The sequence below is a fragment of the Trachurus japonicus genome, chromosome 9 (assembly GCF_045865225.1).
Source record: "Trachurus japonicus isolate A0001 chromosome 9, Traja_1.0".
Lineage (NCBI taxonomy): Eukaryota > Metazoa > Chordata > Actinopteri > Carangiformes > Carangidae > Trachurus > Trachurus japonicus.
Window position 1 is genome coordinate 15,120,403 of NC_140915.1, and position 11,369 is coordinate 15,131,771.

Sequence of the window (11,369 nt, forward strand, 5' to 3'; positions counted from 1 at the left end):
ATTTTGAAATAGCCTAGCAATGTAGGCCTATATCCTGTCTGTTGGCTGTATGCGTGTAGATGTGATTGGCCATGACGTTGCGTTCCTATGTATTAAAGAGGAGCAGTATTTTAATTGGACATCGAGGCAGAACTGGATTCTTCAGTGTGTTATTTTAGTATTGTCACGATCAGTCGTTTTTCCAGATGTTTTTTGTCTTCTCCGTGGTGGTTGTGTGAATGACGACCCAAAAAGGACTTTGTGGTGGATGGAGGGGCCGCGGTCAGTTTTAGTTCATCCTAACATTTGTTCCCATAATGTGACACGTTGCTTCTGTCTCTACACCTAAATCAAATGTAACCAAACAAAGGCAGCCTTTAATGTGCGGAGTGAATAACTTGGAAACTGCTGCTGAGAAGAAAGACATTTGGAATCCATTGCCACATTTAGAGTGAAACTAAAAGAGCCTGAGAGAGTGAATATAAAATGTCCTTTGTGTGTGTGTGGGAGCTGAGATGCAGTGTGCAGTCGGCTGGTGACCCACGACAAGCAGCAGCAGCAGCACAAGGTGTGAAATGCAGTGAGTCTTGACACTAAAATTACAGTGCACTGCTGGATCGCCAGTGACACTCCGTCCTCACACTGCGGCTCTTTGCACGGACGGACAGAGGACAGAGGACGCAGAGCGTGGTATTTACCTCGGCGTGGTGAAAATGCCAGAGGAAGACGACGCCCTCTGTCCTCGCTCACCCTCAACTGGGTCCTGAGCCTTCCTGTCTGTTCTTATACGCCCCCTCTCACATCTTCTGCTGCCCGCTCAACACATTTTATCATGCGGAGCAGGGCCGTTGCTAGGAATTCTGGGCCCCCTGAAAGAATACTAAAGTGGGCCCCTACCCCCTGACTTTTCCTAGACTACGTATGTTTTATCATTTTTTATTTAGCCTATACTTTGTCTATGGATATTATCATTCATCCAGGTCATCGTTCTTTTCTGGGCAATCGTAGGCAACTGGACTTGTATTTGTCTGGGAAGACGTTTTGCCTCTTATCCAAGGGGCTTCATCAGTTCGTACGCAACGCAAAAAAAAGAAAGAAAAATTAGCCTACTTTGGTTTGATGCTAATGCAGCATTACTATGAACTAGACAATGCATTTCCTGAAGGAAATACGGGTGAATGCTGAAAGCTGCTGAATGCTGAACGCAGAATAATTCTGATGCAGAGTCTCATTCAATGATAGTTACAATCAGGGCCGTTGTATAGGGGAGAAATGTGATAATAATTCTAGGGGCCCAGCAACTAGTAGGGCCCACAAAAACCCCCAGTAGTCTAATCTTTGTATGACTGAATTATTCCGCATAAGACCCTGACTAATACTCATAGTAATGCTGCATTAGCATCAAAACAAAGTAGGCTAAATAAAAAATGATAATACGTATGTAGTCAAAGGAAAAAAAGTGGAAAAGTCAGGGGGCAGGGGCCCACTTTAGTATTCTTTCAGGGGGCCCAGAATTCCTAGCAACGGCCCTGGTTACAATCTTTAAAAAAAAAAAAAAAACAACAACACACACACAAACAATTCAAGATGATGCACAGCAGTGATTGAATCTGAGGCACGTACCGTACTTCCTGTAACATACCATCAACACAGAGTCAACACTTTAGGCCTTGAAATTTAACCAAGATGAGAAGCAAAAGAAACGATTAAATAAAAACATCCAGAGGAAAAGACTGTGGACGACTGGACTCATTAATAACTGAAGTCGTTAACTGCAGATCACACAGAGGTTACAGGTGGGGGTCCCTGAGTCCCTTCCTTCACAATCACACATCAACATATCTCATTTATTCACTCTACAGGCGCTGCACTCTCATCATGATTAGTCTTCATATCATATCAGCTAACTGTGGTTTAGTTGAAGCCTGTGTTTTCTGGACAACTAAAAAGCCTGTACCATTTATCCATGTGTTGTACATTAAAGTTTCAGTTCAAATTGCATTTACTGTGTCTCTCTGTTTCATTCGTGTTAATAGTGTGATTTTTCTGCCTGTGTGGATTTCAGAAACAGAAACTAGTTTCATCCGTCTGTGATGTTATGTCGGATAAAGGCCACATGTTGTGTTGCTCCTCCTCCTCCTCCTGCTGCTACTGCACTGAAACTCCCACATCGCTCAGGACACAGACCATGCAGTGGAAAATTGCAAACTGGGTTTCAGTCATAATTGGATTTGTGCTATAACAGACATGCATGCCGCTCCGGGCGACACCATGATGTGTAAAGAGGATGGAGCAGGAGCAGGAGCAGGAGCAGGAGCAGAGAAGAGGTTGTTTCAAAACATGTCTTCTTCGGTGATTCCTGCGGTATCACTGCAGAGACCGAGGCGTCCGTCCTCCCGTTTGACTTTGCAGAATATGCTTCGCTGTCTCTTCGCTCGTGAAGCTCATGTGACCTCAGTGACCCATCCTTCTCTTTAAGTCCCCGGATGGCAGCAACACAGCACTAATTTTATCCCAGCCCTGACACAGGGAGTCCATCTGTCCTGAAAGCTGTACATTTGGAATAGTAAATAATTCAGATTTAATCATATTTCATTAAGAAAAGTTAAAATGACAACAGTTTCATCCTTTAAAAACAAAGAAAGGAAATTAAAAAAAGCTTGGTTCCTGAAGCTGAAGGAAGTTGGAATAAATAACTGATTTCTTCAGAGCCCTGGCTTATGATCGATTGGCTGCTTGGATTTTGATCAACTCTGCAGTCAGTCTGTGTTGTACATTGTATTTATTGCAAAAAGAGCTGTTTCTCATAGTTCTGATGGAGGAACAGGTCACTGCACTATGTGTGCTGGAGGTTAACACATCCCCTTAGGCTGCAGAGGGACGATCATGGTGGAGACACAGTTTGACAGATTATTGTAAATTATGAATCGTAACACTCCTGGTCAACCGTATAGCTGGGTGGGATGAGCTCACAGGAATGGGATGGAGGAGGAAACGCGGCCGGTGTGGGGTGAATTCAGAAATAACACTGATCGTCCGCTCACACATCGATCTCTGTAAAAACTTCACCTTTTCCCCCCCAAAGTTTCCACTGAACCACCTCAGACCTGTGCAGAGGGGCGTTCGGTGTCTGGAGGAAACCAGACTACATATCAGGATTAGGACTGTAGGCTACTCATCACAAACTGAGAAATGGAAACACACACACACACAAATTTAAACCTTAGATATAAATACTTAAATAGTTAATATACACAAATAATCACAGAGCAGTCAGATTAAGAAACACAAAGTAAAAAAAGAAAGAAAATGGCTAAAACAAATAAATAAAATAGGCACTGATATTTAAAATGACAAGGAGTCCTCCATATTACAATTATCTTCATTATCATCATTATTATTGATGTTATTACTATTATTATTATTATGGTGGCTGCATCAGTATGATCAGCCTGCTGTTATTAAATAAATAGACAAATAAAATAAAAAACCTGCAGCTACTCTGCAGTGTCACATTGAAGACTGACGCAGTTTTACAGACATTTGCTTCTCCGTTTAAAATCATCAAACCCCGCCGTCTCTTTGTTTCTATCAGATTTTTTTTAGCAGGACTCATGTTGAGCAGCATCAGCACCAAAAGCCATCCCGCCATTGAACGCACCTGACGCTGGCCACACGTCTCAATATTCACCTTATAGATAATTCATTCAAAAACAGAAAGAAAAAAACAAAAACAGAAAAAGCCACAGAACAAACTCAAAGTCTTTTTTTGTCTCTTTTTACTTCAGTTAAGAAAGTTACACAAAAGGTGGCAAATTTGTCGACAATAAATAATAAATAATTTTTTGTTGCACGGGAACAAACGAAACATTTTCTTCCAGAGCTAAACGGTATTTTTTTTTTAACTTATTATTAATTTACACATCTTTGGGAAAGAAAAAAAAATATTCTCGGACAGACACTAACTCACACAAATGTCCCACGAAGCTTGTGGCAAAATAGAGGTATACCTTGTTGCAAATGCTTTAGTACTTGGGTCATGTAGGAAATCGTGTAATTAAATGAAGAAGCAGTGCTGTTCCCTCCAAACGGTCTATTATATGATGAAGTGCGTTTTATGGATTTAAAAAAAATCACCAGTCATTGTTTTTGTTTTGTTTTGTTTTGTTTTTTTTCTATTCAGAGTAGCGCACAGCGTTTCGATGGAGTTAAAGAGTCCTGATCCGTCTCCTCCTGTAGTAGTAGTAGCCTACTCAAGAGGTCCCGTTGATCGGTGGAGTCACGGTCATATGTCTTCTCGTTTTGGCAACTGTTAACCAGGCAGCACCGGCCATGATGACGCACGGATGGATGGATGGACAGTGGACACTCACTCTCTAACGTCCATCCGGGGCGTTAGAATGGGTGGCTAAATGGTAAAAATCCCATGATTGTCTTCACAGTGTCAAAATACAACCAGGGGGGTTGCTTGGTGCAGTCGGGGGCGGGAGGGGCATGGGATGAACTGGGGAGGAGGAGGAGGAGGAGGAGGAGGAGGAGGAGGAGGAGGGGGCTGTGTGTTCAGTTCAGTCCAGTCCAGTCCGTCCATTGCGCGTCCGTCCTTGCTCAGGCCTCGATGGGACTGGACACCATGCTGTTCGGCGTGTCTGGAAGCTGGGACGACATGGACGCTACCTCGCTGCCCGTCGAGTTGGAGCCCGGTCCTCCCTCCGAAAAGCTGACCTGCGGGGAAGGAAGGAAGGAAGGAAGGGAGGTATATGCATGAAGACATCGGTCAGACTAGACAACATCTGGATGCATGCACAGGCGCTCTGACTGACAGCTGCTGGAGGATGATGGTTTTAGTTCATTCACACCGATATAGGCCTGGATCCACCGCCAAAGTCCACTCTGAACTTAGACCAGAGGTTTATTTACGGTGATTATTGCCATTAATTTGTAGATTAATTTGTCCCGAGTAATTAATTTTGAATAATAATAATAATAATATGGTAACAATAAACAGTGGTGTTATCCTCTTGTTGATTACCCATCAGTCTGTGCGTGATAATTAGGAACTACAGGCTAAATAGTAGGTTAAACACACACATTAAAATTAAGTGTAAGCAGCCAGTCAACAAATATTTTTCTGCATTTTTTTTTTACGTAAATGTTTTTAGATGAACGTGAACATAAAAGCAGCTTAATTGTTTTTGGTAGTGTGTCAAAAATAAACTTGAGCATGACGTCAGAGCTGTGGTGATTGATTGGTTATAATCCTTTTATTGATCCGCATCTGATATCTGAACCCTCGACCAGCCTCAATAAAACAGGCTACTATAACAATATAATATCTACCAGTTGTTTTTTCTTAATAGTTCTGCTTCCCCGCAACCAAACAGCGCGTGAAGTGCGTGTCACCTTCCGGTCCCGTCATAAATGTTGATCATTTATGGGAACATGTGTCCACGTGCAGCCTGAGCGCTGCTGCTGCTGCTGCTGCTGGGTCAGTTTGGGAGATTTCAGGATATCATGTTTATTATGATGCCTCATTCCACAGAAACAAATCAATAAGAAAGAAAAATCGATGTTATTTCCAAGGGTTTAAACCCTTCACTTGTCCCGGGATGTAGCGACATCCCAGCCCAGGTTCTGAGTTGGTTCTGGAGAGGCCTTCTGTCTATTCAACTAGAGAACCGGAACAAAACTCACAGTCCACAGCAACTGGGCTGATTTTATTTAAATGGACTGATCATTTTAAAATTTTCCCATAGAGAGAGAGAAAAAAAAAACATTTTCTTCTTTTTTTTCTCCAACCATGCTGCTGTGTGATGATTCGCACCTTATGCCCACGGAAATATTCACTACTCAGGATTTGAATGAAGATGCAGAAGTGGAGAAAAATAACTCATGGAGGATGATTTGGTTTTTTTGTTTTTTTAATTTAGAAGTTTAAAAGTTTAGATAAATAAATTCCGTGTCCCACATCAAAGTAGATAGATCCCGTGATAAGCACACACAGATGCACGCCGCCTGTTTGTTTGTTGACCGCTATCAGATAAAACCTTTGCGCGTCTCATATCCTGAACAGAAATTAAATAACCTATAAAAAAAATTAGAAAACAAGTGAATACATTAAGAGTGGAGAATGCATGCAGGACGTACCAGTTGCTGGAAGGCCGGCTGATCGATGTCGCTCTGCAGGGCGAAGTCGCTGAGCACCTTCCAGGGCGGCTGGTAGCTCTGCACCTCCACCGGGTTGGCCTGGATGCCGCCGTCGTGCCGCTCCGGACTGGCCGCCACCATCGGAGTCCCCGTCATTCCCTGGATGTTCTGCGGGAAAAGGGATGATGCGATGAGGCGACGCGGTCACAACCCCGCTATCTATCTATCTGTCACTGTGACTGATTACACGTGTGAGCACAGCAGTGTGTGTGGTGTGTGTGTGTTGGGGGTAGGGGGTGGGGGTGCAGGCAGCAAACTAACGTGGTATGGATAGACTCTGCAGGTCTGAAACTCTGAATGAAACCTTAAAATAGCTCCAGATCATCATCATCTAATAGGTTATAATCAGAGTTGGACAGAGTAGCCTATTCGACCCCAGTACTTGAGTAAGAGTACAAATACTACTGGTCAAAATTTACTCTGTTACAAGTAAAAGTAGCTCAGTTGACATGTTACTTGAGTAAGAGTAAAAAAGTACTTGCTTTTAAAGGTACTTAAGTATCCAAAAGTACATGCTTTTAAGAGTAAATTTCTTATTTTTCCACATCAATGAATTACTATATTTTTTTCTAAATGAATTTAAGGACCTTTTAACTCTTGTTTCTGAGAATTAACTCTTTGAAACCAGCTGCACTGATGTGCTGCTTTTAGGGGTCAGGGTTTCCTTCTTTGACAAACACAGCTTGTGTCCAATAGTATTTTAGAAAAAAAAAAAAGAGCAGACTTGAAAGTAACGAGTACTTTTCAGCCTTCCTAGAAATTAACTCGAGTAAAAGTAAAAAATATTTGTCTTGGAAATGTATTCAGGTAAGAGTAATAAGTACCAAAGAAATCTAATACTCAAGTAAAGGACAGTACTCAAGTAAATTTACTCCGTTACAGTCCACCACTGGTTATAATGGGTGAGGGGAGGAGGGAGGAGGAGGGGAAGGGGGGGCATCATACAGCATAAACCGTGGACTCTGACACCCCCACCTGTAACCTTTGACTCGGAGACATAATGTGTGTGTTTCGGGCCTTTATAGAATAGAATAGAATAGAATAGGAATAGAATAGGAATAGAATGCCTTTATTGTCCCATAGGGAAATTTCATCTTCACACTCTGTCACTGATCAACATACAACACTGAGCCATATGAATAAAACAGAGTTATACTATATTTGACTCTAAAAAGTGTAAAGCTGCCGTGTGGCCCAGTGGGTTCAGTGCTCGTCGTCTTCTTACCGTCTTGTCGTTGGGCTGCTGCTGCTGGAGCTGCTTCATCAGGATGCTCCTCTTCTTGTCCTTGCAGCGCTTGTTCTGGAACCAGACCCGGATGACCCGCGGGCTGAGGCCGGTCATCTCCACCAGCTGCTCCTTCATGAGCGCGTCGGGCCTCGGGTTCGCGTTGTAGCACGTCCGCAGCGTGTGGAGCTGCTTCTCGTTTAACACCGTCCGGACCCGGGTGGTCTTCTCCGGCTGTTTGTGGACGTGAGGCCGCAGCGCTGGCTGTCGAGCCGAGATTGGTTCTGCTGTTGACAAAGGGACGGGGAGAAGAACCCAGGGAGAAGGGGGGGTGGGAATCAATTTATCTGTCTGCGAGTCTGTGAGGGTCTCTAACACATGATGGACCACTGTCACAGACACACTTTGACTGATCCTCGGTGACACTGGAATAAAGATCAGGCCTTAAAGCTAAACAATAATGAATAAATAAATAAAAAATCTTCCTCCTGCTTTGCTCTAAACGCTCCTGAGCTAAACTTCCTCTGAGTGGGACCATATCTCATGTTTCAGCAGCTGCAGGCTTCATTGCATTTTAGTTTCAAACAGCACAGCTCTGATTGACTCATCTGACCCAAGGTCAAACCCTACACTGAGAACAACCAGGGCCATCTGGTCCCTGCAGCAAGCAGCCAGACAGTCCACTATACCAGCGAAAACCAGCCTCAGCCCCCTTCCTTTCCTTCCAGACATCTTTAAAAGTCTCCCGACCCGGACCCTCAGCCCCTCTCAGCCCCATGTGTCGCGCTGCTCCTCCACCAGTGATAACCGGGTGTATTTCTGACAGCAGCAGCGCCCACTGTATCTAATCTCCGAGCCTGGTCTGAGCGGACTGTGGTGTGGTATGCAGAAGCAGGAGCTCATCACACACCAGAACCGGTCCCACAGAAGAAGATGAAGAAAAAGAAGGAAAAAAAAACTTCAACCAGCCAAACACGGACCAGGAGAAATTAACATTACAGCATCAGGGGGTCCGAGTCTGCAGAGAAAACTCATCAACGGAGAAGCGCAACACCAAGAGTTGCGGTTAATCTGAACATGAAACATCTCTCACAGTCTGGTCTGGTGGTGGAGTCAACTCGGATAATCCTTTTTATTTTTAAGGCCTGACCCAAAATCCAACACCGCGGAAGAGAGGAAAAGAAAAGGCTTCAGGACTTCCGAGACCAAAAAAAAAAAGAAAAAAAAAAGTCAAAGCCATCCTACTCAGTCAGTAGTGTCTGCGACAGTAGTAGTTATATCGGTCCTCCTATCGTATCGTATATGCGTATATCCCACTCCCCGGGACTTTACCTGCCATCTGCAGCGGTCTGGCGGGGTGCAGCGGACTGAGCGGGTCTCCGGGGCCCAGGCTGGCCCGCTCCACCACGTCGTGGTCCGCCCGGCAGAAGAGCCCATCCTCCCGCAGAGCGAACTCGTCGCCCGGGATGAGCTGCCGGCTGCAGGCGACGCAGCGGAAACACTCGATGTGGTAGACCTTGGAGCGGGCCCGCATCACGAAGTCGTTCTTGCTGAAGCCGATGTTGCATTTGGCGCATTTAATCCCGTATAACCTAGTGCACACACACACATACACATACACACACACGCGCACACACATACACACAAACACACACACATACACAGCCCCGATCAGTTTCACTGCAGGAAACTCAGACACCAAAATCTCCTTGTAAAAAAAAAAATTGCCTGAGCCTGCAAAACAATATCGATAATTTGTGCTCAAAATAATGAAAATAATAATACTGCTATATCACCACCACCACTGCTACTACAACTAATAATAACTGTAATAATAACAACAATAATAATAATAGCCTAATAATTATAGCAAATAATAAAAACAAAATTTTGCACTTATAAGAAATAATGTGCTATGGAAATGTTTTGATGACAATGTATAGCCTGGCAATATTAATAACATATAGGTTGAGCAATTAAATAATAACAACAATAATAATAGTCTAATAATAATAATAACAATAATATTATTAATATTATGAACAACAACAACAAAAACAACAATAATAACTACAATAGTAATAATAATAATAATGGTGACTTGTCAGCAGTAAAAGTATATTCTGATATGATAGGACTATAAGTTTTTCTCTGGACGACACTGGTGTACTGTGTAATTTGTGTTTTGCCATTAAACAGCTGGTCCTCCGGTCATGATCTAATATTTATTAATAGCGATAATCAGCGAATCATTTTGAGGCCTTTTTTTTTTTTTTTTTTAATATCTGATGTCTGATGGTCGCAGTGGGTTCCGGGCTCAGTCACACAGCCTCAGCCTGTGTGGCCTCCTGTGTTTTTAAATGTATGTGATGTTGTAAATTGTGAAACTTTGACTTTATAGTCGGGAGCACGCGCTTTACAACAAGTTGTTGTAATGAAGATGATAAATATTTGAACCCATGTTGAAAAGCGGCTCCATGGCGCCTGAAACCAGGCCCGGTAATCTCACGCTCATATCGTAAAAAACATGAAATAATAATTATTATTATTATTTGTATGAGTATAATAATAATTATTATTATTTTTATTTTTATTATAACGATCCCAGTCTGCATGCGTGCAGCTCCGGCTCCTGTGGTGTAGCAGCCTATGTGGAGGAGCTGTGGGGTTGGGGGGTGGGGTGTTGTCCCATGCAGCCTGTCCTGTCCCGGCGCGTCCTACCTGATGTAGTCCCGTTTACAGTAAGTCTTTCCGTCCCGGACGAAGCATGTGCAGGACTCGTCCAGGTACTGGCTGCACTCGGCGCATTTCAGACAGGCGGCGTGCCACTCCAGGTCCGGGGAGACCCGCAGGATGTACTGGTCGTGGATCTGGTTCCCGCAGCCCACGCACAGAGACACCAGCCGCTTCTCTGGAAGAACAGGACACATGACACACTGTTCACAATGGACCTCTGAATAAAGCGGACTATCAAATCACCTTAAAGCAATTATAACCTATTGTTATAATTATTATTGTTATTATTATTCATAATTATTATTATTATTGTCGTCATTATTATTAGTAGACTATTATTATGTGAAAACTTGAAGAAAAAATGTCCATAGAAAAGTCAGGGACGCTCCACTGACTTAACGCCTGTAATAATAAGGTAGCCCATAATAATCAGTATTTAATAATAATAAAAAAAAACTACCAGGCCGAGGAAAGATGTTCTGCCTGCAGCATCTCAAGGAAACTATAACTCAACTTGGGATGAATTCACTAGTTCCACCATCGCTCCCCATAGCTCCGAGCAAGTCACAAGAAGTCTTACTTTTCGGCGGATCCCCCATGTCTCCCATGTCCACAAAGTAAGCCGACGTTAGGTCCACTGTCACGGCGGTCTGGAAGCCTGGATGTGTGCTCCGCTGCCGGGCTCTGCCGGGGCCAGGGGGGCTGTGCTGTCCGGCTCGGAGAAGGAGTGTGTGTGTATATGTGTTTGTTGCCGGCGTGTGTGTGCAGCTCTGATCCTGACAAGCGGCGGGGCTGACGTAGGACATCAGCACGTCATCTGCATGAGCAGCTGATTGGCTCTGCAGACCCTGACCAGCACTAACCACACACACACACACACACACACACACACACACACTCACAGACACACACTCACTCTCTCTCACACACCGGCACACTTATTGCTGCATATCATTTGTTTTCCATCATTTGTTTTCTGCTGAGTTAATTTATTTTTTTCTTAATTTTTTGCCACCCGTGCTGTAGGTTAGGTGCAGAGGGGGGTCATTGCATGTAACTTCATGAGAGGAAGGGAAAATATATTTTAACTTTTAATTTGAAGGGGGGGGCACACAGGAGGCCACAGCAGTGTTGAACGTGGAGTGGTGAATGCATCAGTCTGTCCATGCACAGTTAAAACACCATATCAAAGCGTGCAGCCGCCTCCATGCAGCTAAATCTCCAG

At 43.8% G+C, this 11,369-nt stretch overlaps 1 protein-coding gene across 2 annotated transcripts; it reads right to left on the bottom strand.

The window, feature by feature from the left end:
- Positions 1–3,740: 3,740 nt before the first annotated feature.
- isl1a (ISL LIM homeobox 1a) lies at positions 3,741–10,981 on the bottom strand. 2 transcript variants are annotated; one of them, XM_085786138.1, is made up of 6 exons: positions 10,725–10,981; positions 10,130–10,319; positions 8,741–9,000; positions 7,409–7,695; positions 6,124–6,291; positions 3,741–4,701 (listed from the first exon to the last, which is right to left on the bottom strand). In XM_085786138.1, exons 1-6 carry the CDS (start codon positions 10,948–10,950, stop codon positions 4,585–4,587), a joined length of 1,248 nt encoding a protein of 415 aa, XP_085642264.1. In that variant the 5' UTR covers positions 10,951–10,981; the 3' UTR covers positions 3,741–4,584. The 2 variants fall into 2 exon arrangements, with proteins under 2 accessions (XP_085642264.1, XP_085642265.1); XM_085786139.1 differs by having other exon boundaries at positions 4,452–4,701; positions 7,409–7,692.
- Between the last annotated feature and the right edge of the window lie 388 nt (positions 10,982–11,369).

Coding starts and splice junctions, on each gene's coding strand:
- isl1a (XM_085786138.1), bottom strand. CDS start 10,950: ATGTCCTACGTCAGCCCCGCCGCTTGTCAGGATCAGAGCTGCACACAC. Junction 10,320..10,724: donor CATGGGGGATCCGCCGAAAA/GTAAGACTTCTT, acceptor CTGTTCTTCCAG/AGAAGCGGCTGGTGTCTCTG. Junction 9,001..10,129: donor TGTAAACGGGACTACATCAG/GTAGGACGCGCC, acceptor TGTGTGCACTAG/GTTATACGGGATTAAATGCG.